Source organism: Lontra canadensis, unplaced genomic scaffold (genome assembly GCF_010015895.1).
Source record: "Lontra canadensis isolate GAN:19392208 unplaced genomic scaffold, GSC_riverotter_1.0 scaffold56, whole genome shotgun sequence".
Classification (NCBI taxonomy): domain Eukaryota; kingdom Metazoa; phylum Chordata; class Mammalia; order Carnivora; family Mustelidae; genus Lontra; species Lontra canadensis.
In genome coordinates this window covers 10,807,526-10,834,643 of record NW_022631050.1, presented here as the reverse complement: position 1 = coordinate 10,834,643, position 27,118 = coordinate 10,807,526, and the positions used below count along the sequence as shown (strand labels likewise).

The following is a 27,118-nucleotide window of genomic DNA, read 5'->3' as shown; positions in this document are numbered from 1 at the left end:
CCCAAAACTCAGATAAACTAGATACTAAAAAAAAAAAAAAATTCTTATAAAATCCCAAATTATATATGTTTTTTGTGTTTTTATTTTGGATGTGTTACTGTCATAATTTCCTGTTGTTTTGTTGAAAAAAAATCCCAATTTCACTTTTGCAGAGAGAAGTTTGGACTGCTTTAAAAAAAGTGATTTGTGGTATTTTTAGCTTTTTCATATATATTCTGTCTTCCCAAGAAGCAAAGAAATACAGAGCTTCTCTGAAAGAAAAAAGAAAGGAAAAACGAAAGTAGAGAGAGAAAAAAAAATCAGCTTTCTACTTTATGGTTCTGAAGGATTGAATTATTAGGGATAAAATTGTTGGGGCGCTTGGGTGGCTCAGTTGGTTAAATGTCTGCCTTTGGTTCAGGTCGCAAACCCAGGGACCTGGGATCTAGTCCCACATCCAGCTCCGTGCTCAGCAGGAAGCCTGCTTCTCCCTTTGTCTCCCTGCTTGTGCTCTCACTCTCTCTGTGTTAAATAAATAAATAAAATATTTAAAAAATTGTATATAAACTGTATGTATGTAGATACAGTGGTACCTGGAGTGCCAGATAGAAGGGCTGCTCGTGAAGTCACAGGGAGGACAGCACTGAAGGTTTGTGCTCAGTGAGAAGACTTGATTCTACATGAGATTCTGCAGCAAGCATGTCAATGGGCACCCAACACCTAGGATGGCCTACATGCAGTAGCACTAACTTGAAGATAAGGCATTTATTAATATGCCAAGTTTTAGTGACGAAATCTTAATTAGATCCACATCAGCCTCTACAGGATACTTAAAAAAAAAAAAATCACTGACACAGGTGCAAAGATTTATCACATCAGAGAGTATCAACTGAGATGCTGAAAAAATTCATTTTGACTGGAAGGGTTTAGATTGCTCATAATTTAGTTTGAAAGCCCTGTCTAGCAGAAAGTTTTTGTTCATTCCCTGAGATAACAAAAGTGTAAAAAAGAAAAATAAAATGGAAACACCTCTTATTAGCACTTTCTATTTGGAGGAGGTTGCAATATAATGGAAAAGTTGGAAGAACTTTTTCTCAATGAAAGCTTTAGAAATTTATTTATTTTATTTATGTAGTTAAGAAATAAATGACATTATTAAATTCAAGCATAAAAATGGAAGTTTGGTTGAACCAGAAAAAAATAAAGAAGAAAAACTAATTATGAATTTCAGGTTAAAAAAAGAAAAAGAAAAAGAAAAAACCAAACTTTACTTATCTTAAGAGGGAGGAGGGGAGAGGCAGAATCATAAGGGGAGAGGGAGAATTATAAGCAGGCTCCATGCCCAGCACAGAGCACAATGCAGGGCTCAATCTCACACCCTGAGATCCTGACCTGAGCCGAAATCAAGAGTCTGATACTTAACTGACTGCATCACCCAGGCACCCCCAAAAAGCTTGGAATTTTTAAGGAAGCTCTAAAAATGGACCACTTTGATAAAATGTCAGAATATGATAGAGTAAGCCGGCTAAATGCAGTCAATAACTAAGGTATAACATATTTAACTTAAAAGGAAAATTCTGTTGCAGTGTTCCTCTTCTCATGAATTTGTGTGTTTTCTATTATTTATTTCAATCTACACCACCACTTGTAAAAAAGCTTACATTAAAAATTCACCCTAGGTAACCACGTGGTTGGTTAGATTTACCACACCAGCATCCAATTTTGTACTTCTTGAGTCAAATTGCTTTATCAGTTTTAACATTATTGTGATTCTGGTTTTCCCCTCAATTATAAGAGAGCTAACCAAGTTTATGGAAAGTGAGAAAGGGTGTTTTCTGTTCAACCTGACAAATTAAGCTTGCTCATTTGAAAAAGAGAAAAAGGTACTGGAAATTTGAAAGTGGCAAGGGGATTTTGAGCCTTACATTTGTAACGATTTTTGAACTTAGAGGCTAATTCATAACAAAGTCTCAAGATACAAAGGGAGAATAGAAGACAAACAATAAGGACAGAGTGACGATTAATTTTCTTCATTTAAATTATCCCCTAAATATTATGGCTTAAGGTAAAACCGACATGTTAATAACTGTCATTTCCAAAACCCTGACTAACCAATAAGTACACATCACCTCATGTCCATTTCTCATCCTATTTTAAATGGAACAAAGTGACTTTCAGAGGTTGGGAAGTGCGTAATTACATAGACTGAAGTCTTTGGACTTTGATCATAATTATAGTGCTTTATCCATCCATCACTTGTTGCTTGAGGACTGTTCCTGGCGAGGTACTTAAAGGAGATAGGAACTCTGTTAGGACAAATTTGAGCTGCAAAACAGCTAATCAGAAACTTGGCTCTCTTGACTTGAAACAGATTGAAAATTGCCACGTTAATCTCACAATCCATTTGGCTCTTAAGTAAAGTGAGAACATGAAGTTTCCCTTTAGGAAGACATGTATCTGTTGTTCATATCTTTTTATAAGCTTCTCTTTTTTAAATTTCTTATTTTTTTATTTAAACTTTATTTTATTTTTTCAGTGTTCCAAGCATTGTTTATGCATCACACCCAGTGCTCCATGCACCTTTTTAAAAGCTTCTGTGGGGACCTGGGTCCAAGTTTGCCTCACTGTAGTGGTCTCAAAATTGACTGCAAACAAAGGAATCCTCTGTGGCGCTTGATTAAAAATAAATAAATAAATAAATGCTAGTTTTGCATTCCTCCCTCTCACCCTCCATTTCCCAGAGAAAGGTATCAATGTAATTGTCAACCTAAAATTAACTTACAACGTCGGAGAGCCTAGGGCTGTTTTTTCAGTAGTGGCCTGAGAACTCCAGGAATCAAAACGGTTTGCTTTTGTTTACACTGCAATCCCAAGGCTCCACCTAGATTTATGTGGATGTAACATCTCTCAGAATTCCTGACAACATCAGAAGTGAAAATGTAGATTACTGTGGTTTCCTGAACCTGAAGTTGGGCATTACAATTTTGGGCATCAGTTACCATCTACGATTTGTGTCGAAGTATATCTCCAGGACACCTGGGTGGCTCAGTTGGTTAAGCGTCTGCCTTCAGCTCAGGTCATGATCCTGGGGTTCTAGGATTGAGCCTCGCATTGGGGTCCCTGCACAGCAGACAGCCTGCTTCTCCCCCTCCCTGGGCTGTGTCCCCTGCTTGTTCTTCCTCTCCCTCTCTCGGTCAAATAAATAAATAAATGAAATATTTAAAAAAAAACAAAAAAATAAAAAGAGAGAGAGAAAGAAATATACCTCCATGTAAAGCATGTTGAGGAACGTTAATAGATGCCACTATTAAAAGTTACCCTTCTAACTTGGTGCCTCCTGGGTGGATGCTTTGACCTTACAGTCCTCAGCAAGCATGTGTCTCCCTAGCCTTCCTCATATCTCCTTGTATGATTTCTACATATGCAATTCTACTTTGGATTCCTTGAGTCTAGTTTTGTATCTTACATCTCCTACAGTACCCTCTTGGCACCAAGAAATAATAAATAAATACATAAAATAAGTTCCTTGAGTCCTTTAGTTAAAACAAAACCTAGTTTTAGTGTTCATGTCTACAATTTGAGGATAAAATCTTTTACCTGGTAAATTAGTTTCCTGTGGCTGCTGTAACAAGTTCCCCCAAGCTTGTGGCTTAAACCAATAGAAATGCATCATCTTAGAGTTCTGTAGGTCAGAAGCCTGATGCAGGTCTCACTGGACTGAAATCAAGGTGTTGGCAGGGCTGTAATCCATCTGCAGGCTATCGAGGAAAATCTGTTATTTCGCCTTTTCCAGGATCTGGAGCTGCCAGCCTGGCTTGCCTCATGACCCCCTTCCAACTTCAAAATCTGTTGAGTCCTTTCTCACTTCACATCACTGGCTCTTTTTCTCCCTCCAACTTCCACTTTTAAGGACTCTCATGATTACATTGAGCCCACATGGTTAGTCCAAGATAATCCAACTATTTTATTGATCAGCTGAATAGCAGTCTTAATTCCATCTGAAACCTTCACTCCCCGTTGCTGTGTAAGAGAACATATCCACAGGTTCTGGAGATTAGGACCTGGTCATCTTTACAGGCCATTCTTCCACCTACCACACCCGCCTAGGTGGGTCATATACATGCTGCCCTGGGAAATACTTTGTTAATGGTAAAGTTTTACACAGTTCTAATAAAACGATAATATGTTCTGTTGAAAAATAACTTTGAACTGGATCACAAGTCTTAAATTCTAGATCTGCTTCTGCTACTATTTTGTTCTGTGATTTGGAGAAAATCACTTAACCCTTCTGGGATTCAGATTTCTCAACCTTAGTTGTGAATTATAAACACAGAGACAAGCCAAGACATACCAAGTCCCATAATCGTTCTTCTTTTTTTTTTTTTAATTTTATTTATTTATTTGACAGACAAAGATCACAAGTAGGCAGAGAGGCAGGCAGAGAAAGAGGAGGAAGCAGGCTCCCTGCCAAGCAGAGAGCCCAATGCTGGGCTCTATCCCAGGACCCTGGGACCATGACCTGAGCTGAAGGCAGAGGCTATAACCCGCTGAGCCACCCAGGTGCCCCAGTCTCATAATTGTTCTTAATTTTAAGATGATATCAAGCAAAAGGGAATGAAAGTATGCCCACATGAGGACATGATTATTGCTGGAAAGGAATCCCCAGTGCGCTGCTGTGCTACATTCACATTGGTAAAACTGAGGAATTACATGAGGATAATGCATTTCAGAGTTGAGCTGGGGTCCTATATAAGGCTTCACATCCCAACTGTAAAGAGTAGATCAGAGGTTCTAATCCCTAAATACTTCATGAGGAAACTTCTATTTAAATAGCTTAAATGATTTCATGAGGTCATATAATCAGTTAGTGGTGGAGTTAAGCCTATTATTCAGATCTTTTGACAAGTTCTATGTGTACTCAGTGTATACACTTCCCTGCCTCCCTACCATTTAAACTCACTTACAGCCCAGGGGTAACATCTAGAATTATAATACATCATAGTTTGGACTGACCATAAATGATCATAAAGAGCTTTTAGAATTTATTCTTGTGAAAGCTGTAAGGGTTTGAAGCAGTTTTTTTTTTTTCATCACTACAACTTATGGATATATTAGTCCCTGTTGATAAATTATACCTTCATATTTCTTTATGAACCAATTTTTCCTGCCTTCTGCCTTGCTTCAATTCAAGTACTGATAGAAACAACATACACATAATGTAGCATGTTGGCTTGTTATAGATAGAGAAACAGTGATTATGGAGATGGCCAAAATGAATGGATTAGCCTCACTAAAAGCTGGTTTGCTCATTGCAGTAAGTGGATACACCCTTTATGTCATAGCAGAAGTTGTATCATTATATGTTATATCAATTTTGAAAGACATTGGATGTGCATAGACAATACCGTGGGTATATATTTTATTTTTGAACTTGGCCATGATCCTGACAGGAATAAGTGTACTTGAAAAAAGACTGCCTGTAGAGAGTTTAATGAAAGGACTGTTTGCCAAGGCATAAGGGATGGGATATGGGGTTTTGGAGTTAGTAATGACTTGGAATACTGACCACTTCTACACTTGAAAGAAAAGGAGGGTAGGCATCTGGACCTGTGGCAAGGGTATCTGACAGCCTTTAGTAGAAAACCCAACAGGGAAGTGGCCAGGAAAACATATACCCTAACTTCCCTCCTTAGACACTTTTTTTTTAAATTAAAATTCAATTAACCAACATACAGTACATCATTATTATTTGATATAATATTCAGTGATTCATCAGTTGTGTTTAACACCCAGTGCTCATCGCATCTCCTCAGGTGCTTCTAACCCAAAAGGAAACCAGGGGAGAAAAGAAGAGTTAGGGCAGTCTTTCGAAGTCAGCTTCCAGAGGTACAGAACGAGAAGGAGAAGAATGGAGGATGCAAGTGGAGAGGTAGGGGGAGGACACCCAACACAGAAGTACAGCTGCCCTTCTGTGATATTCTCTCGTAAATGAAATGATGTTCCACTAGAAGTTCTCTGTCACCACACTTCCTTTTGGGATATATTTAGAAAGCACACTTAATGAAGTTGACCTTTTAACTGGTAAAGCATAAAATCCACAATCAATAGCAATTTACACAGGAAATTCTTCTTACTCATTCACATACCACATTAGCAGTTCGAACTCTTTTGAATAGAGGGTGACGGGCAAAAAAAAAAAAAAAAAAAAAAATTACAAAATCATCTTGCGAGTGACTCAAATGATAATATGTTGCGTTTTCTCTTATTTTTAGCCCTCAGTTATCATATTATCTCAAAATTTGATCTTGATTCATTTTTATCACTTAAACTGCTTTATTTTCAGTTATATTTTGAAAGGATTTAATCTTTTAGAATTACACAGTTTAAAAATCTATTTTAAAGACCAGATGGCAGTTCTAAAAGCTAAAGGGTGAAAGAAGGCCCCAAATTATTACCCAACAATAAACAGGGATTTAGATTCTAAAATGCTACATTTTAGATTCATTTTGAGTTATCACCTAATAAAAAATGAACATAACTCATTGTTTATAGTTTTCGTTTTTAAGGAAATGGTAATCTACCCATGCACTCTTCTTTATTGATCTGCCATAATTTCATCTAAGCTTTGATATTTGTGCTAAAATTAAGTTAGCAATAAAATGACAAGACTTGTGATTTCCTCCCCACCTTTTCTTCCTCTTTGTAATGGTCCAAATCATCAAAGAGGAAATCTTAGCTCCATGGTTTTCATGCTCGTTTGATTGTCAGAAAAGTTTTTGCAAAGACTAAAGTAAATTAGCATAAACCCTGGAACACAACTAAATGTATAGTATGTCAGGTGCAAAGGGAAAAAAAAAACAAAACAGAGGGTGAAATCTCAATTTTAACTGAGAGAATGATTATCATAGAACTTTGAAAGTGGCTTTCTGGGAATGACATTAATATTCAGTAATGAATGATAATAGCATCTCTCATTTATTCTATTCTGTGATAAAAGGAAACCATGCATTAAGGTAGCTTGGAGTTAAAAATAACAAGATATCCTATTCTTTCTTTTTTTGAAAATTCCCTTTCATGACATCTTTCTAAAAACGAGGTCAGGAAAAAAGACAAATTTAACTATGTAGATGACTACGATTGTGGAATGATTAAATTTGGTCTTCCTTAAAATAGATTTTGTAAACTGAGAACTACAAGGTTTGTCTGCTAAGAAAAAGCAACTTAAACCCATTCACTCACCAGACATTAAAGAGAATATTACTTATTCTTACATTGACAATACATGGTATCATAGATACCTTGCAGTGTTAATCCACTTATTCACTTTTTCACTAAATAGTGTGGACAGGAAAATAGTAATAATTCAGTCCTTAAAATATGTGGCAAAACAGATAAAATATTTGAGGAAAATATACATTATTAAGTATGTAAGTACCATAGAGTTAAATAAATAAATATTACAGCCACATCTTACTCATTTCCTTATTTCCAGTGCCTTGCACAGAATAGATCCCAGCAACAAGCATTTGTCTGCTCTTTATTTACAAGTTGTTTTCATTACAAATGGAGAGTACGCTATCTTGCTGAACACAATTTATTAAACTACTTTAATGTACTATTAGTGCTTTGAATTTTACAATATGTCAAAAGCAGGCGATTTTTGTTCCATGAACTAACAGGTTGTTGAGACAATATCAGAAGCAGTTTTCTCATTTATTTATAATTCCAGGCTTCTCTCATCAATCATGGGTAATGCCTGTAGACAGGGGTGTACAGGGTTGACTAGTGTGTGGGTTGCTAGTCAATAGAAGAAAGTTTCCTCCAGAGCGGAGGTAGATCCAAGTACCTACGTTAAAAAAGATGTCCTCAAGGGAAGCATGATGCAGCTAATATTTCATCAAACCTATGCTCTTAGAATACCATTTCAAAAGATTTTGAGTAGAACAGAAAATTTTGAGTCTGGAAAACAATTTGGGAACTAGAAAATATTGGGTGTTTTGCACTTTATTGACCCAATCCCCAACTCCATTGAGATCTAATTAATAAGTTATCCAAGAACATAAACTCCAGAGTCCCTCATTTTTGCAACATTGTGATTTGTGGCAGATAGCAAGGCAAAAATCAGATCACCATTCACATTTCTCATTTCAATCTAGAAGACCACAATTTGCTCTCTCTCTCTCTTTTTTTTTTCTTTTTTCTCCCTCTCTTTTCTTTCTTTACCATTTACCTTTCTGCCTTACATTTCTGCTTCTGCTTTTTCAGACAGCTCACCAGAAACCTCACAGGAAGAGGAGCAAAGTCTACATTGTCCACATTAGTGTCCTACATGGTGACAAGTCATATTAATGAAAAAAGATCACACATCTTCTGTAATTGCCTAGGCAATGTGACAGTAACTGAGCCCTGCCCGGAGAGCCCACTCCACTTCTGGTATGAGCTTCCAGTAAGCCTTGGTGGTGAATGACAAGTTAACCCCTTTGGAACCCCACCATTTTCAACACTCAGAGGACCTCTCTCATTAGTCTTATAAAATAAAGTATGAAATTCCAACATCAAATATCATGCTGTTAAATTAACAACATCACACTGCTACATACGACTTAAATATCTCCCATAACTTTATGACTGGAAAAACACTGTTCAGATTTCATTTACCAGTTTAAAAATAGCAAACTCTAATTTGAAACACATACACACACATCGTGCACACTCACTAATATTCTCTCTTAGTGCTAGGCAAATGTTCCTTCCTATAAATATAAATAAAATTCAGTATAATCATAAATTTTAAAAGTCAGATTTGTCAAAAGATGATGTTTGTTATGAAACAAATCAAGAAGAAAATATTTCTTAGAGCCAAAATGATAAGCCACAATCTGTTGACATAACAGTGGCTATTCATCTATTTTTAATGTATAAATCAAAATTATTCTGTTTATTTTCACTTGAAGATAGTCCATTGATTATTATATCCCTGACCAATGAGATTTCTTCTTCTTGGGTGGGTGAGCACTGAGCAAAGCAAATAACAGATTTCCAACATCTGCAAATGGTGTGATAAGTTTTTTCAAGACATCATAGGAAGATTGCCTTTGGAATTTTGTAGATCCAGACATGAGCTAAAAAGAAAATTAGAAAAGATGCCCACAGACCACTTTAAGTTCACAGCAAGTCCAAAATAATACCGCTGTGCTCCTTAACAAGGAGGGGTTGCTCTTTGTAGACAGCAGAAACACTCATAATACACAAGGCACTCCAATTAAGTTTTGATAGAAGTTACGTCACATTTCAACTCACCGCTGGATGTATGGGTCGGGACAGTACTGTAGGGTAGCACACCGAGAAGTTTCACAATTCATTTCCTTCAACTCTCTTTGATAATCAACAAGTGGAGAACAGTTAGAGAACATATACACATGTACCTGTGTATATATAGATAATAAAGCCAGGAGGCTAAAAGCAATAGGGTCAAATGCTATCAGACATAGAAGTTTAGACACTTCCCCCTTCGTACACATTTGGAAAGAGGCGGAGTATTTGCTGATTTTAGCCAATGAGATTCGTCAAGTGACTCAAACCTCAGAAACAGTTGATTCTTACCAGCTGGGCATCCTCTCTCAAATTGTTCTTCCCCCTCTACCACGGCTTCAGAGTCCTGGAGGTATAGTGGTCACATTTGTTGGCAACTTGGAGGCATCTCTGAACTTCTGATCTCTCTGGTGATTGGATGCTGGCGTGAATGGCATCAGAGTTTAATTTCAGCAGCCGGGACTTTTATAACAGAACTGAGCTGATGAGTGTCCATCCTGCCCCAGCTAATTAACGTTTCCATGTATCTGCATACTGATTTGATTTGAGGACTTCTGTAACTGCTTCTGGAGGAGGGTTTTTTTGTTTTGTTTTGTTTTGTTTTTTTCATCTCCACCTCCCCCCCCCCCCCCCCCCCCCCCCTTCCCCCCCCCCCCGCCCTTTCTCCCTTTCAGCCAACCGCCTGTTGTGGTCACAATCTCAAATAGCAAAGACAGGGAAATTCCTTGATTATATTTAACCTAGAACTCACTCTTCGTCTCAGCTAAGAGAAACTTGTATCCATTCACATCCCTTAGAAGATTTTCCTTCCCCAAATAAAAGAAAATAACCTTTGTCGAGCTGTGTTTCATTTTCAAATATCCTACCTCAAACACACACACACACACACACACAAGATTTTCTTACAGGGATAATAGTTAATTATTTCAGACTATTTTGAAGCTTACAAAATTATTTTAAATTGCCTGTTACTGAGACATTCTGGTTTACTTCAATCTCTTTCACCCTGCCTTACTTTCTTATTATGTTTATTGTTTTTGCTGGTTTTGGTTTTGCTTTGACTCGACCTACTTTAGAGTAAAAACATTAAATTCTTCCTATATCCAAAAATGAGTATAATATCAGAAAAGTCTACATACAGAATCACTTACTTCCTTTCTGAACACAGGCTGTAAACCTATCCTGGTTTTGTGGATTTGGAAATTGAATGAAATATGATTCAGAAGCTAAATTAAAATAGACTCCAGGAGGAAAAAAAAAAAAAAAAGTTCGTGTGCCTAAGCGTCACTAACATGGCAAGTTCACATCCTCCACTCACCGGCTAATCACAGGTCACCTGTAAATGGATAGCATCAACAGTAGCCAAAAGTGTGAGATAATCGAAAACCCTTTTTGGAGAAATTTGACATTTTCTTAAAAGAAATTCTGGTTTTCAAAATGTGTTTCATAAAATATTTCATTTGTTGCTTCAGCCAGAATAGAAGGGAGAAGCTATTTAAAACTTGACATTCTCTTCCCTTACTTAGCCTGAGAGTGTCTAACATCTGTGAATTGTGAAATTCACAAACATGTTGGCCGGAGCCCCAGCCAAATCAAACAGCTTGTTCTACAAAATGCAAAACTTAAAGGGAAGATCATTTTACTAATTAATTATAGATTTGTTAATCGGAGTTACAGTGCTTGGCTTTACTCCTGCTCTTCGAATACAGGTGACCGGAATATAAAAAATTCATAAATTGAAAATAATTTCCTTTCACCATGGCCAAGTTCTTCCATCACACAGGACCTTGTTTTTTCCCATTTATAAAATGAGGGGTGAAATAATGATCTGGTAGTGCAGGGCTTCTCAAATGTTAATGCATCTGTGAGTCACCTAGAAATCTTGTTAACACATCTTCTGGTTCAGTAGGTCTGTGGCAAGGCCTGAGACTCTGTATTCCTGAGAAGCTCCCACGTGACACTGATGCTGCTGGTCCTTGCATCACATTTGGAATAGCAAGACTTGGTGCTCTTTTCAGGCCTGATATCTATTTACTTCTAGGAAGTAAGTATAACTTGTTGACATAATTTAAATTACCAGGAGAGGCTCTAGATCCCCAAATAAGTTATCAATTTGCAAACATTTCTAGCATGTTTTTAATTGCAAAAGGTTTATAGCCTAATTTATAGAACAGAACATTTAAATTGCATGCCCTGACATCAATAGCTGTTATAAAAAAAATCCTGAATTTACTTAGCTAAGAAGGACAGATATTAAATGGCATAAAATTTTCCATTAATAATCATGAAAAATAATGGATCCTATTGCATCCCAAAAATAAATGCAGAGAGCTACCTTGACCAAGGGCAAAAAGGCAAACTCTCTAAGATTCAACAGCACATCAATATCACACAACCATCTATAACCTGGGAAAATAAGTGACAATTATACTATAATTAACATAATTGCCAGTTGTATTAATGTTACATCTCTCTTCCTCTCTGGAGTCTCAGGTTACAAATGCATAAGTTTTTTCTTTGGTGTACAAGTTACATGCTTTTCCAGCAACTCAAGTCTCTTAGGCAAAGACTATACAATGAGATACACAGAAGCCTAGGAGAAGACAATTGCCTTTCTGACAAAGACCTACCAGTCTGAAGGAGGTTGTTTGTGATGACTTTAAGTATGCGTGAAAAGGAAGAGAACGTTAAGGACTTAGGGAAACAGCAGCATTTATGACCTGAAATTCTGGACATAACACAAGAGAAAGGGACACTTTCTCTTTCCCAGCTTCTACCAGCTGAGAGTGTGCCCTGTGCCAAACTCTGGTATGTAAAATACATGTGAATTATATACATGTGAATTATTTCACTGCAGCCCTTCTTTATGCATTCCAGCCACTGGTTACATACTTTCCTGGTTGCTCTCCTGCCCTGGATCATATTTTGTTGCCCCTTCCAGAATGTTTTCAAAGCCCATCTGTATATATCCACATCTCACAGATCCTTCAGAGGACAGAAAGCCTTTCTCATCCCTTCAGGTGAAAGGAAACTCCCCTACCTTTAATGTCCTGACTCATATCTGTAATGTTGTAATGGTACCTGCTACTTCCTTTGTGCATGTGGGCAATTTTTACATAAACCCCATCTTCTGTATTGGATTGCAAACAGGATGAGGGTGACTTTGCTAGTTGATTTGTTTCTGTGTCTCCAGAGACTAGCAAAATACAGTTCAGTGGTGAATAACATGTTCATGTCATTGAAAAAAATCATCTAATCATAAGTAGTACAAGTGATTGAAAAAGAACTTTAATAAAACACTTGACTTTTAGAATCAAATTTATGGCTGTATAATTTACACACAATGAAATTCAACTAATTCAAAGTGTTTGGTTTGAGGAGTTTTGACACATTATATACCATATAGCTTCTACCACATCCAAAATATAGAATATTCCATTACTCCAAAAATCCTCTTATGCCCCTTTGTAAGTTAATTCTTTCACCACAGACTCTGGACAATCACTCTCTTGCTTTTTGCCATTATTATTTTTGTATTAGTATTTTTGCCAAGTACTAGTTGCATATTTTCTAGACTTTTTGCATATTTTCTAGATCCAAATACTAATATTTTACATTAGTATTTTTTCCAAATACTAGTTGCATATTTTCTAGAACAGCATTATCCAATAGAATTTTCTCTGATGAAGGAAATATTCTATATTTGCACTGTCCGGCATGGTAGCCACTAGTCACATGTGACTAAAGTGATTGGAGAAACAGATCTTTGTTTTTATTTTTATTGAATTTTAATCAACTTAAATTTAAATAGTCACATATGACTAGTGGTTACCACGTTGGGCAGTGCAAATATAGAATATCACATAAATAAAGATGCATAGTATGTATGTATTCTTTTGTGTCTAGGTTCTTTTCCTTGGCACACTGTTTTTGAAATATACTTATGTTGTTACATATGAGTAACTGGTTCTTTTTTTTTTATAGCTGTTGAACATGTGGATTCTTTTCCTTTTCCCCCTTCTTTTTGTTATTAAGAATAAATTCTGGTCTCTGATACTCAATTATGGCCAGAAGTAAAAGTCCAATGGACTTTTAAAGAACTCAATAATAATATGTCCTACTGGGTACCTTCGTAATGTGAAATAGCTCGTTTTTTTCCCAAGGTTGCTAAATCTCTAGAGAAGACAGCAGATATGTAAAGAAACTGGCTAACCAGGATTTCACCTGGTCTCTGGTGCCAACTCACTCCCTGACCTTAGGCAAGCAGTGTTCTTTGAGCCTTAGATTCTTGATCTTTAAAAGGAAGGATTTATCAATGAAGATTATTTTGTTACAAGCAATAGAAACTCACTCTGGCTAAATGAAAATATGTTTAAAAAAAAACATGAAAATTCAGAGTGGAAGAGAAAGTTGAAAAATGAGGTTCAGGAAAGGGTCAGAAGCAGGATAGCTTCAGGGATCTAAGTAATAGGAATGAGTAGAGTCACTTCATTATACCACAGCAAGAATAAATCACACCCAACAGGTTTTTCTAAACTTGTGTCATTTAGTTTAAGATTAAAATTCTTAGAAGGAAGGTGCCATGTTTGGCCCAGAAAAGTCTAAGCACACTAATCCACAGCCCCACCAAGACTGGGGCAAAGAGAGTTTCCAAAAGAAAATAGAGTTTCTATTACCAAGGAAAGGGCAGTAGGTACAGGACAATTGAAAACAACAGATGTCTCATGAGGGGCTTAAAGTGGATGATCTCGCACATTCCTTAGAGCTCTGGCTGTCTGTGGCTGTGGGATTGGAGAAGCTAAATTGTCTTTCTTTTGGATAACTAAACCTCAGGTCCTGTCCTCTCCAAGTCATCCTGGCTGGTGCCTCTTTTATAATATGGGAATCAGGAGAGAACATTTTAGCATATAAGGTGATAGAGTAAACTCATCAAGTATTGGTCACATTGAAGGAACTGAGGAGTGGGGTGATTTTTAGTCTTACAACACTCTGTGTAGTACAGGACTTAGGATTAACCCCACAATCTCTATTTTCATGGAAACCAAGTTCTGCCTTGGGGGAGGTTTCTACTAACCCTATCACCTTTGTGCTCTATAAATCTAATATTTGCTAAATAAAGCTGTACCTAGGACTTAAGTGGGCTGGATTAAGGTCAAATGCTTTTTTTTTTTTTTCTATCAATGAAAAACCAGATGCATTGCAAGCTTAGCAATGTGCCTCCTCTGATTTGATCTCCACCTTTTACAGGTCACCAGAATGCATCGAATAAGAAAAAATGCATAGGTAAGCTAATGTCACTGAATCTACGGAGAAGGAAGATGCTTCAGAGGGTTGTCTGGGAAAGGGGAAACCTCTCTATTCAGAGGGCATGCAAGGAAACACAGAGACCAAATAGGGAGGGAGGAGGTTGGCAGTTTCCCTAACAGACAAACCCGATACCCTCCAAGTCACACCCAGTGTCCAAAAGCAATGTGGGTGGGCTTCTTTTCCAGACATCCCTGAACAGCTGTGTGAGGGCTGCTCCTCACTCCTACCCCTCCTTCACTTAATGCCCACGTGAGTGAGAGATAAATAAGGAGACACAGGAAGTCCCTATTTGGCACTTTCCAGATTTTTTTTTTCATGAACCATTTGTCGGTTGCAGATATGATGCACCTTACTCTGAATGTCTTGGTGTTCAATTTCTAAAATAAGGAAACCTCTTACATAATCACAATTCAATAACTGAAGTGTAGAGATCAACACTGATAAAATTTTATCTTCTCTATATACCTTATTCAGATTTTTCCAGTTATCCCAATAATGTCCTTTTTAGCAAGAGAAAATCCTGGCTCACACATAACTTTATGTCTCATGACATAGATATTTTTGAAAGATGCACGTCAATTATTTTGTAGAACATACCTTGGTTTAGGTTTGGCTGATGTTTCCTCATGATTAGAGTTTAGTGTACTTTGGGTAGAAACATCACAAAGGTGACACTGTGGTTATCTTAGTACCTCATTTCAAGAATCGCTCAGTTTTCCAAGCCCACAAAAAGGTTTTTCCCAAGGCTTCTCTCAAAATTAGATTTATTATAAGCCTAATATAGTTATGTCAAGCCCTCTCACCTGCACAATCTTGGGAATTACCCAGCAATATTTTTATATCGCCATTGTGTTTCCATAAAATATATGAAGGTGAAATATTTGAACTAGAATCTTCTAATGTAACTTGCACCATTCTATTCCAATTTTCGCTTCATCAACCTCATTTCACACAGAGTGGTTGTAGAGGTGCAGTGGGATTTTTATGATCCAGCCGAGGGCAAGTTAGACAGGGGATTCTTTGAGTTTGTGTTTTTTGGGGGATACATTTATGTGGTTTGTCATTATCTTTGTGTAGTGTTCAGCTATTGCTACTCACCTGTAGTAGGAACGGCTTCCAAGAATATTCCTTCTACCCATGTATAGACTCACTAGGTTTGGTGTCACCTGAGCCTGGGGCCAGGAGTCTTATGGATATTTCTTATAATAACTGCCATGGGAAATGGGTGAATAGTAGTGGATAAACACAGTCTGGAATGCACAGACCCAGGACCTAACCTATGGAAAAATTTTCTTCTTTTCATCAAGCATGTAAAATTACAAGCAGTGGAATCAATATCATTAGTATTTACCAAAACCCAGGCTCGCTCCTATCTATTATGTAACATATACAATTACAAATGAACCATATATTATCTGGTCATTTAAGATGGGTGATGCATTCAATAGAATTTACCCTTCTATTTGTGTTTGTAGGAACACGAATGTGTGGCAGCAAATGTGTTTGTCAAGCTTTAGATTGAGGCCATATATGTGACATTAAGGTTGTATATGTAAGGGATGCCTGGGTGGCTCAGTCGTTAAGCGTCTGCCTTCGGTTCAGGTCATGATCCCAGGGTCCTGGGATGGAGCCCCGCATCCGGCTCCCTGCTCGGCGAGAAGCCTGCTTCTCCTTCTCCCACTCCCCATGCTTGTATTCCCTCTCTTGCTGTCTCTCTTTCTGTCAAATAAATAAATAAAATCTTTAAAAAAAGGTTGTATATGTGATATATTTAGGAGTCCAAGATTCTATGACTATAAACATGCAGGCTCCATTTGTATATGATCCATCGAAGTATCTATCTATATGAAATTACTTTGTTCCAGAATGATTTGAGGTACCTTATAAAATACATATACTTATAAGAATATTAAAGAATACATATGCAAGATTACCAGAAGCCAAAATTAAGATAAAATAGGAAGCTTTGTTGAATGGGTATAGAGTTTCAGTTTTTCAAGATGAGGAAGTTCAGGAGGTTTATCTAACAGTACAGAGCTACACGTAAGTTGTTATGATGGTAAATTCAGAGTTAGGCATTTTTTTACCATAATTAAAAAAATTATTTTAGAGACAGATAGGTGAATGAGGAAATAAATAACCACTATAAAGATCAAGGGTAAGAAAAATCGGAGAAAATCAAGGACAGTATTTGTTCACAAAATAGTGCATGAACGTCTTTTTTTTTTTTTTTAAGATTTATTTATCTCTTTATTTGACACAGAGAGAGAGATCACAAGTAGGCAGAGAGGCAGGCAGAGAGAGAGGGAGAAGCAGGCTCCCCGCTGAGCAGAGAGCCCAATGCGGGGCTCAATCCCAGGACCCTGAGATCATGACCTGGGCCGAAGGCAGAGGCTTAACCCACTGAGCCACCCAGGCGCCCCAATAGTGCATGAACTTCTACACTTGTGCTTAAGGGCCATGAATTTATCTGTAAACTCATAAGAAACTAATGTAAGGCCAACTTGTATGTCATCTTTTTTATCCACAATAATAGCTTAGATTTGTTATACATAGCACACTCTAGGTATAAAATAGATCTGTTAAAAAAAATAAGGGAGTAAAATGGCTTATACTGAGTGTTTCAAATAAATCGACCTTTGGTTTCTAGTCTGCAAATCCAATGTATTTGTTCAACTTCTTATTACAAATAAATGAAGTGGATGATGTTGTAATGGGGCCTGACTTTTTAGTGACTTCCAGTATAATTCTCTCTCAGGACTCCATGGCACTCACTGATATGATAATTGATTCATAGATTCAATATGTATATTGCTTGAGGGCTTCCTCTGAGCACCCCTCAGGGAACTGGGGGCTGTGGGTAGCAAGTGGGTCACTTTGATTCAGTCCCTGCACTCAACCTTTGGTAAAGTTGAAAATGATTCTCCTTTTTTCTTTTATTTTCTTGTCTTGTCTTTTCTTTTCTTATCTCTTTTCTTTTCCTTTTCTTTCTTTCTTTTATTTTCTTCTTCTTCTTTTTTTTTTTTTAAATCTTAAGCTTCCTAGACAAAAGGATGACTATGGTATAGTTGTGTCTCTGAGTTACTGAAAACCAATTTGTCACCTGGGCTTTTGGTTTGGGGTTTAGGATGCCTGATTAATGCAGATAAGAAAAGATTATGTTTACTAGAATTCATGAAACCTGTGTGTAGGTAGGAGAGAATATAACGTAGCATTCTTATTTACTTTTTTGTGGTTTGAGCCCAAGACAGTCAGCTGTGGCTGAACATCTCCCTCAGACACACATTCACTCCCAAATTTCTGTCTTACAGTTCGAGTACTGATCATCAGAAAGTCATAAAAGCTATCATTTGTGGAGGAAAGGGCTATGGAGGCAAGCCAAGAAAACAAGGGCCAATCTGTATAACCCAAAAGCTATATCTTCCTTCCTTTCTACTTTTTTTTTTTTTTTGGAGATACAGAGTATGTGCACCTGGGGTGGGGATGGGCTGTGGAGCCAGTGGGGGATGGACAGAGACAGAGAGAGAAAGATGGGCATGGAGCCTTTTGCGAGGCTTGATTTCAGGACCCTAAGATCATGCTCTGAGCCAGAATCAAGAGTTTGATGCTTAACCCACTCAGCCACCCAGGCATACCTATTTCTTAAACCACTGGATGCTTTTCTGGTTTGCAGTTTCCTGAAACATACTCTTTGTCTATGGAGCACAGATCCCGAAAGAGGGGCTGAGGACATTTGTAAAGACTTGGTAAGTTTTTATTTTTGAAAATCAGCTATACTCAAAGTTAAAAGGGAATTTAGACATCATTTACTTAGAAAATGTCCCAGCAAACAGAATGACTTAAAAATAACAAGCCTGTGTATAGTGCTTTAAATTTTACCAAACACATTCCCAGAGAGTCTTTCATCAGAGCCTCCCAAATGCCATACAAGGACCAGAACAAGTAGTATCATTACCTCCATTTAATATGCATGAAGAAACTAAGACACAGACAACTTAGAAAAACTCAGAATCTCATAACCATCAGTGGCAGTAGCCTGCAGCAGACCCAACTATTACTTCCATCCCTGAACCCATTTGCTCAATAGAATAACATTAATTAGATGCCTATGGTATACCTGGTGTTGTGCAGGGCTCTAGAGAAATAAAGGTAAATAAAACCCAGTCTCTTTCCTCCTCATAGTACATGTGCAAGTCCAGAATTTTTATGGTGTTTGGCATTTACTAAACATTTTATGCCCACTAGCTAGTTAGATAAAAACCTAAAAGCCCTAGGAGTTAGATGCTATTATCTCCATTTCTCAGAGGAATAAACAGTTGGCCACCTTGCCTTCATCATTGGAACCATGATCTGAACTCAGTTAAACCTGTTTCCCTAAAATTACTGCCACACTTCTAACCCTCCCCAAAATGACTCGGAATACATTGTGTGCATTTTTATGGCTTGGAGTCCCAGGCATGGTCTCTAGAACATGTCTCTCAATGTTCTTTTCCTGGTCCAGTTAGCCTGTGATAACATAAGCACCACAAATGCCAACCCTTAAAGAAAGGCATGAGCTCATGACAAGCACCCACATTTGGGCCAGGAGTCAAGAATGTTAACTCTGCTTATTTTGAAATCTGGGTTGTGCACACTGTTCAAGCATGTGGGAGTGGATGTACTGATAAAATGCTTCTGTGGGATGGAAGTGATTCTCAGGGCACCCTTACAGGGGAATCCACATGGGATGACCCTTGAATAGGTCTTGTTTACAGCAACATCTCTGTGTCAAGTTTCTAAGGAGTACATTTTAAGTATAACCTTGGAGGAATAATCCCAGTCTGAAAATGCAACTACTTTTGACTGCTCTTAGGTAGGTAACACACTACTCTGCCACTCAGCCATTGATCCACTTAAACCATCTGGATTCTTGTTCAATATCTCTCATGTTGTACTTCTGAACAGCATAGGTCATTTTCTCCATAGACCTGAACAACTCTGTGTGCTATGATAATGATTGCATCAATACATTTTCAAAGTAAAAACATCTTTCATTTTCAGATCATGAGACCCTGACCATACATATATAACAAGAAGTGTGTGAACAGAGAGAAAAAAGAGAGTGAGGGAAAGAGTGAGAGATAGTAGATACAATGATGATATTTATATGAGTGTATGTATGTGTGTATGTATATATTATGTATACTACATGTATATATGTGCATATGTAAGTATTTATAATAAATATATTAATATATATGCACATTACCTATATGCAGAAAGAATATTTACTAATTAATATCCTCTTCTAATTTGCTTCATTTCATCCTAAATATCAAGGCAAAAAAAGCAAGTCAAAATTATTTTAAAATCTTCTAATGGAAGAAATAAAACAATCCAGGCAGCTTATTCTCAGGGTGTAGAAAATTTTATATGGATGCTATCACAAAAGCAAAACAAAGCAAAGAAAGTTCATAAACTCTAAGCAGTAATTATTTCTGGGTGGATGGGTTAATGGAGTGAAGAAAATATTTTCTTGCTAATATTTTTCTATAGTTTTCAAACTTTATACAGTGAATATGCATAATTTTTATATTCTGAAATAACCTATATGAAACAACTATCAAAAATACTTCCCTGCAGAATTTGTCTCTAGAAGGTGTGTCTAAAAGAGGAGTGACACAAATTATGTCAGAATACATGGATCTAAAAGAATGTGTCTCAGTTCTCTGATGGATCTGGGTCTACATGGAGAATTTCTGTGAAGGAATGGGAAAGACTTACACTCACCCTCATTTGAAATATGCCCAGAAGTGCAGTTCTAGAGGTTGAATTGAGTTCAAAGAGTTTACATGGGCTGGTTGTATGAGGATGGAATTGTGTGACCCATGGTCACCCAGGGTGCCATGTTTTACAGAGTTCTCTCCACTGACAACATTGGATCGTGAAGGGAAAAATGGCTCTTACAAGACATTTGTAATGCGAGTGTGGCAGCTTTGGAAATACACAGCTCAGCTCTCTGGACATGGAGTATATAACCATCAGCCACAGCACTCTTTTTTCCAGACGCATTGCTGTCTCAGAAAGGCCACACTACCTCAATGCTCCCTCCAACCAAGGACAGATCCTGGTGAGACTACTTAACCCGGCCATTAAGGCAACACATGGGATATCTCCAATGGGTGATTTTGACTCAAGAATGCCTCACTGCCTGGCCAACTTTTCTTAAAACTGTACTTCAGTCTGAGGCTCTTTCTCTTGACTCCTCCTTCTTTTTTCCCCTCTTCCTCTTGATTTTCGGTGATAGGACTTATTACCCTTTGAAGTAATACCCTTCCTCCCTGGCCTTCTTCTGTTTCCTCCTTCTTTATCCTCCAAAAGCATCCTCCCTGGTATATCTTTTGCAAATCTAATTCTATCTTGGAGTCTGTTCCAAGAGGTTGCAAAATGATACCCATAGTCCTGAGAGTTGTCTTAGAATGCACACAGAAGCTGGGTCCTTAGGATGGACTCCCATAGCTCCTGACAAATAAATAGGGTGGCATCCAGAGCCACGTGGAGCTCAGGTAGTTTCCAGCTCCAGCTGCAGCTCATTTGATGCAGATTTCAATCATGTTGACCTGGAGAACATCCACTGTGTGGGAAGACTTGCAGGTTCTACGATTTTGGCTTTTAGGAAGATATGGGGGGAATATTTCCTGCAAGTAAAGTGGAGTTGTGTGGTTACTGCTAGGTTGTATTGACTCTCTGCAGAAGGATATTGAGAAATTGAGGGCACTTAACAAGCAGTTAAAAGTTAAGTGTGAGAGCCAGATGGCCTCTTTGGTAGCTTACAAAGATATGAGGACCTCTCTGCAAAAGCAAACAAAGCTAAGCAGCAGACTGAGAACCTGATCATGTCACAGAGCTCAAGAGACATTTGAATGCTCAGTCAAGACTGTATAGAAATCCTGGAGACCCTGAAATGTGAAATAAGAACATTAAGTGGATGCCTCTGATAAGCTGATTCTGTAGACTGTCTGTCTTAGTCAATTGGGACCATTACAGCAAAGTATCACAGACTGGATGGCATATAAACAACAGATATTTATTTTTCACAGTCTGGAGCCTGAAAGTCTGAGATCAGGGTCCTAGTATGGTCAAGAAAGTGCCCTTTTTCCAGTTGCAGACTTGTGTCTTCACACGGTGGAAGGGGCTAGGGAGCTTGGTGGCATCTTTTATAAAAGCATGAATCCCATTCTTGAGGGCTACAGCCTCATTACCTAATCATCTCCCAAAGGCCCCACCTCCTAATGCCAACACAATGGACATTAGGATTTTAATATATGAATCTGGCGGGAGGGCAAAAACATTTAGACCATAGCATTCCCCTAAGCCCTCAGAACTTGTAGAAATGGACCTCTCTGTCTTAAGTAGAGCCAGAATTTTCTTCATATTAGAAGATGCTACAGAGGGTCTTTCTTGGAAAAGCAACAAGTATTTCACCTCAGGTGTGCCTTTACCTCCTCTTTGGCTGCAAGTCTCCTAAATAGGACTAAATATCATCTATTTATGATAATGGAACCCATCTGTTAATGATAAAGGGGAAAAAAATCAATTACTCACTTAAGAAGTTGCCAGAATTAGCTAGCATACACCAGCAAAAGTCAGAGAAATATCCCTGGGATTGGATTTTGAAGGTATTTTATTAAGATGGCTGGAATATAAGACTATACAGGAAAGAGGTCATTTTGCACTTTCTCATGACATGGGATTTAACACCCTGGTAAGGAACAGCCTGGATGGGGCAAGCTTACTGCTAGGGAAGCTCTTAAAAGTCTGAGAAAAGTGATTAACAGTGGTGAGTGAAGAGGAATTGCTTGAGTTTCTCTAGCAGGTGGTAGAGAAAGAATAAGGAGGCTAAGGGAACTGGACATGCTAGAATGGATATGTAATGTAAATCAAGAAGTCATGCCAGGGGAATATGTTAGGTGGGAAGGCCAAGATGACACATAATTTTCCTGGGCCATCAAAAATGTGTTGGGGAAAAGAGTAGCAGCATCACTAAGAAGTGCTGGCTCTCCTTTGCAGGCCAGGACTTGTGGTAAGAAAGAGTGACACATAGCAGGGCTTATTAATATCCATGGCAATGATGCCCATCTACCCCCTGGTAATAGCAGCCAAGTGGTGCCATTTTCCTGTCAGATAGTAGAAGGTCATAATTATCACAATGACCAGCAGGGTCAGAGGTGCAGCCAAAGAGCTTGACCCACAAGGAGCTGTGGAGATGTTTAATAGATCACGGCACACCTCAGAGCAAAATAAGTGGCTAGTCAACAAGAATTCTTCTTAAAAACATAGACAGAAAAAAGCAAGAATGGGAGAATGGGAGCTGAAGGTAGTCATACAACACAAAGAGACAATCCTTTGCTTGATTTGTTGACCTAAGTCAGTTATTAGACCCAAAATCTATTAAGTGAAGAGGTAGCTGGATCCCTAGGAAAAAGAAATCTGACATTATGTCAAATATATGCCTTGGCAACACTTTCAGTTTTCTCTCTGAGACCTGCAGCTGTAGGCACCATCAGGAGTGTGGACTGAGCTCTGAACTTAGAAGGGCTCCTCACTTGACTTAACACTGTATTGTCACCATCTTAAAATTCTTAATTTTAAACAAGTGGCCCCACATTTTCATTTGAATTGGACCCCACACATTATATAGTCAGTCTTACCCATAGCTATTGCCTGGGTTACTATACATTGGGTACAGAAGGTCTGAGTTGACCTCAATGTCCAGAAACTTTTAAGTTGTACTTACTCCCTTAATTTTAAAGACTAAACTCCCTGTCGGAGTGGGAGTTCATGTGATTAGGTAATAAGGAGAATCTTGGTTCAAATCCAGCTCACAGTGTGTTCACTATGTCTGGAGATCCACCCGGGGTCATTTTTCCAGTCATCAAGTATTTAATTGGAATTAATATACTTGGCAATTAGACTGATGCTCACATTGGGTTCTTGGCCTTTAGAGAAAGAGTGATCAAAGTGAGAAAGTTTAAATGAAAACCTCTGAAACTGCTCAGTCATTCAAGGCAGTAAATAAAAAGGAATGTCACATTCCAGGAAGGATGGTGATTAGTGCCATCATTAAAGAACTAAAGGATATAGAACAGGAATGTGGAGAATATCCCAAACATATCTCTGTTAATTTCTCAATATGGCCCCTGCCATACTGAAAACTCAGATCTATCCTGGAGACTAAGTGCAAACTCTTAAACGCTCAATTAAGTAGGAGCTCTGATTACAACTGCTATGCCAGAGATTCTATCTTTGCCAGAGCACATTAACAAGGTCTCAAGTACATGATATGTAGCCATCAATTTGGTAAATGCATTTTTGTCAATTCTGATTATAAAGAAGGATCACAAAGAGGTCACATTCACATAGGACACGCAACAATACTCATTTATAGTTTTGCTTTAGGGTTATGTTAACTCTCCTACTCTTTGTCATGTTGTAGAGTGAAGGTATCTGGGCTGTCAACCCACAGACCATCACATTGATGCTGTTATATGAATAACATCATGCTGATCAGGTAGGACAAACAACAGATAGCCTTGCTGGAAACCTTGATAAGATACATGTGCTCCTGAGATAAACTCTACAAATATTCAGAGTCTTTCACTTCAGTAAGAATCTTTAGGGATCCCCTTGTCAGGAGTTTTCCAGATATGTCTTCCAAAATTAAAACAAGAAAAGAAAAGAAAATGCTGCATCATGCATCTCCTAACATGAAGAAGGAAGCAGAGAGCCTGAAAGCTCTTTCTGGGTTCTCAAGGAAACACTTCCCATGTCAAGGAATAGCACTCTGGCCAATATACTTGGTGCTCTGGTCCATATGTTGGATAACAGAGAAGACTTCAGGGGTCTGGTGGGAGAATATGTAGCAAGGAGGTTATGGTAAGCTCTAGGAGGAGAATCACAATGAACTGCCTCATATTCTGGAGTATGTCCACACCACTTGCAGCAGACAAAAAAAGTCTTTTGGTAAAAAAAAATCCCTCTATGTTACTGGGTCTTTATAACAACAGAATAGTTGGCCATGGGGCACTAAATGGCTATATGTCTATAGTTACTTCTGTTCTGTATTATAAAGTCAGCCTAGCATTTATCAAGCAAAAGATGAAAACAGTACCTCCAGATTGGGCTCAAGCAGGACCAGAGCTTGGTTAGCTGCATGCACAGGTAACTCAGACTCTAGCACCCTCTCCAACACCTACAGCAGTTGTACCAGCAGTCTTCCTGTACTTTGCATCCAAGACGAACTGAAGGAGGTGGAAAAGCCTGTCCATGGACTCCAGCCACAACCCACGATGACTTTGAATAAGGAAGAGATGGGAATAGCCAAGAGATAGAGGGAAGATAGTACATTTAGGTCAGAGTGAGAGAGGGGGAGATGGCACGAAAGGAGAGTGACATATTCAAGAGTCACATTATACCAAGACAGAAAAGGAGTTAGATCTTATTCTAAGACGAATGAAAAACTTTTGAAAGATTTCACACAGAGATGTGACATGATCCAAAAAAAAAAAAGTTTCAAAAAGATTGATCTGTCCTGCCTGTGGGGAATATTCTGGAGGTGGGGCAAGAGTGGACCAGGAAGATTAGTGAGGAATCATGTAGATTAATAGCAGTCCAAATAAAGACAGGTCCTCAGTCTACCCTCTGAATGGGTTACATTGTCTATCCTTGAGTGGGAAGTAGCTGTGTGGGTGGATGACACAGCCTCTCTCTTACAGCTTGCATTCCAGTGTCTGACATTCTGACCAACTCAGTTTCCACAATGTATGTGGTATAGTATCCATGTAGTTCGGCAGACTCAGTACACATGCAATAGTAAGAGCTTACCCTCTGTGCTATGTCCTCTTAAATATCACTCCTCTTAAATATCACTAAAACAAGAGAGCCAAAGTGATGAAGGGAATTACATTTATATATATATATATATATATATATATATATATATATATGCATATATATATATGTATATATTCTTTGTAAGAAATTGTCTATATATATCAGTATACATGGAATTTCTTACAAAGGGTTGAATGCAGTAAATAAAGGAAAAGAGTAAGTTCCCAGTTAGACCTGCTGAGACAGTGGGGTTGCCTGGTGTGCTAGCTATACAGGGAGAAACTTCCCCAAAGAATAAAGAAACCTCAAGAACATCCCTTCACCCTGTGTTTAGTCCATTGGATTACTCTTTTGAAAAAACATCAATGGGTGATAGTAACATATCCTTTCTTTTTTCTTTTTTTTTTTAATGGAAACAATTTTTTTTTTAAGATTGTATTTATTTGACAGATATAGATCACAAGTGGGCAGAGAGGCAGGCAGAGAGAGAAGGGGAAGCAGGCTCCCTGACAAGCAGGGAGCCCAATGCAGGGCTTGATCCCAGGATCCTGGGATCATGACCTGAGCCAAAGGCAGAGGCTTTAACCCACTGAGCCACCCAGGTGCCCATAACATATCCTTTCTAATGAAAGCATTTTACTTCAGTTCTTATTTACTATTACTGATGTCAACACTTTGAGTATGTCTGTTTTCCAAGAGGGAAAGGGAGAAGCATTCACATGAATAAACTAGGCTCAGAATTTGTTCCGTGTTACATGAAACATACCTGTTATCCAAGAATAGAAAGTACTCTAAAGGGAGTTGTAAAGACATAATAAATATTTATATTAAAATAATTTCTTGTTTATAGTTTATTTTTCATTCACCTGGTAAGGAATTTAGAAAATATAAGAATGCAATGATACAGTCAGCCTGGTGGTATCTCAACCAGCTAGTAAGAGAAGGGCAAAGGAAAAAAAATCACTTTATGAAACCATAGTGTCTTTCCCCTGAAACTTAAGATTGAAACAAGCTCCACCCATTCATTAAATCTGTACATGATGTTCCAAATTTTGGGAGGAAGACCATCATATATTTCTGAAAGTTTGTGAAATTTTTAAAAATGCACTCTTTTGATTTTAATATTAAAATGCTATGAATGTGGGTTTCTTTGGGAAGATATTAAAATATTCTTAATTATAATCTTGACAGAATAATTGGAGCTTAGTATTTGGGTAACAAATTGTGCCATTACTGATTGGAGCTCTAGCTTCAAGTTGAAAAGAAGAAAAAACATAGGATAAAATACCTTCAGGGGCGATTTATGTAAATAGCTGATAATACATTTAAACCACGTTCTGCCTTAAATTTGTTTGGAAATGAGGTACAAAATGAACAAATTCAAGTTAAATAAACAGCCCAAGAAAGCAAAATATATAAAATGTGTTTATATCGCCAGCATTCTGGGATTTTGATCTGTCATGGTCCAACGCCTTCATCATTGCCTTGCCTTCTTGTGTTTCTCACTGTGAAAGACAACCTGGCCTGAGCTACGGCGGTTGATCAGATGTCCCAGAATTCAGGTCCCTGAACTAAAGGACGAATCACAAGAAAACTCATTTCTAGAATTTGGAAGACAGATGAGCTGGGAGGATGACAATTAAGGAAA

The 27,118-nt window shown here is 38.0% G+C and overlaps 1 protein-coding gene across 7 annotated transcripts in view; it reads right to left on the bottom strand.

The window, feature by feature from the left end:
* The window catches only part of TP63 (tumor protein p63), a 223,061-nt gene extending 213,453 nt beyond the window's left edge, over window positions 1-9,608 (bottom strand). For 3 of the 7 annotated variants that reach the window (XM_032875636.1, XM_032875638.1, XM_032875635.1), the window contains exon 1: window positions 9,280-9,471. In XM_032875636.1, the coding sequence (XP_032731527.1) occupies window positions 9,280-9,392 (113 nt within the window). In that variant the 5' untranslated portion in view covers window positions 9,393-9,471. Of the gene's footprint in view, window positions 1-9,279; window positions 9,476-9,582 lie in introns of those variants that run through there. The other 4 variants (XM_032875633.1, XM_032875639.1, XM_032875632.1 and 1 more) reach the window with 4 other exon arrangements.
* Window positions 9,609-27,118: the final 17,510 nt, after the last annotated feature.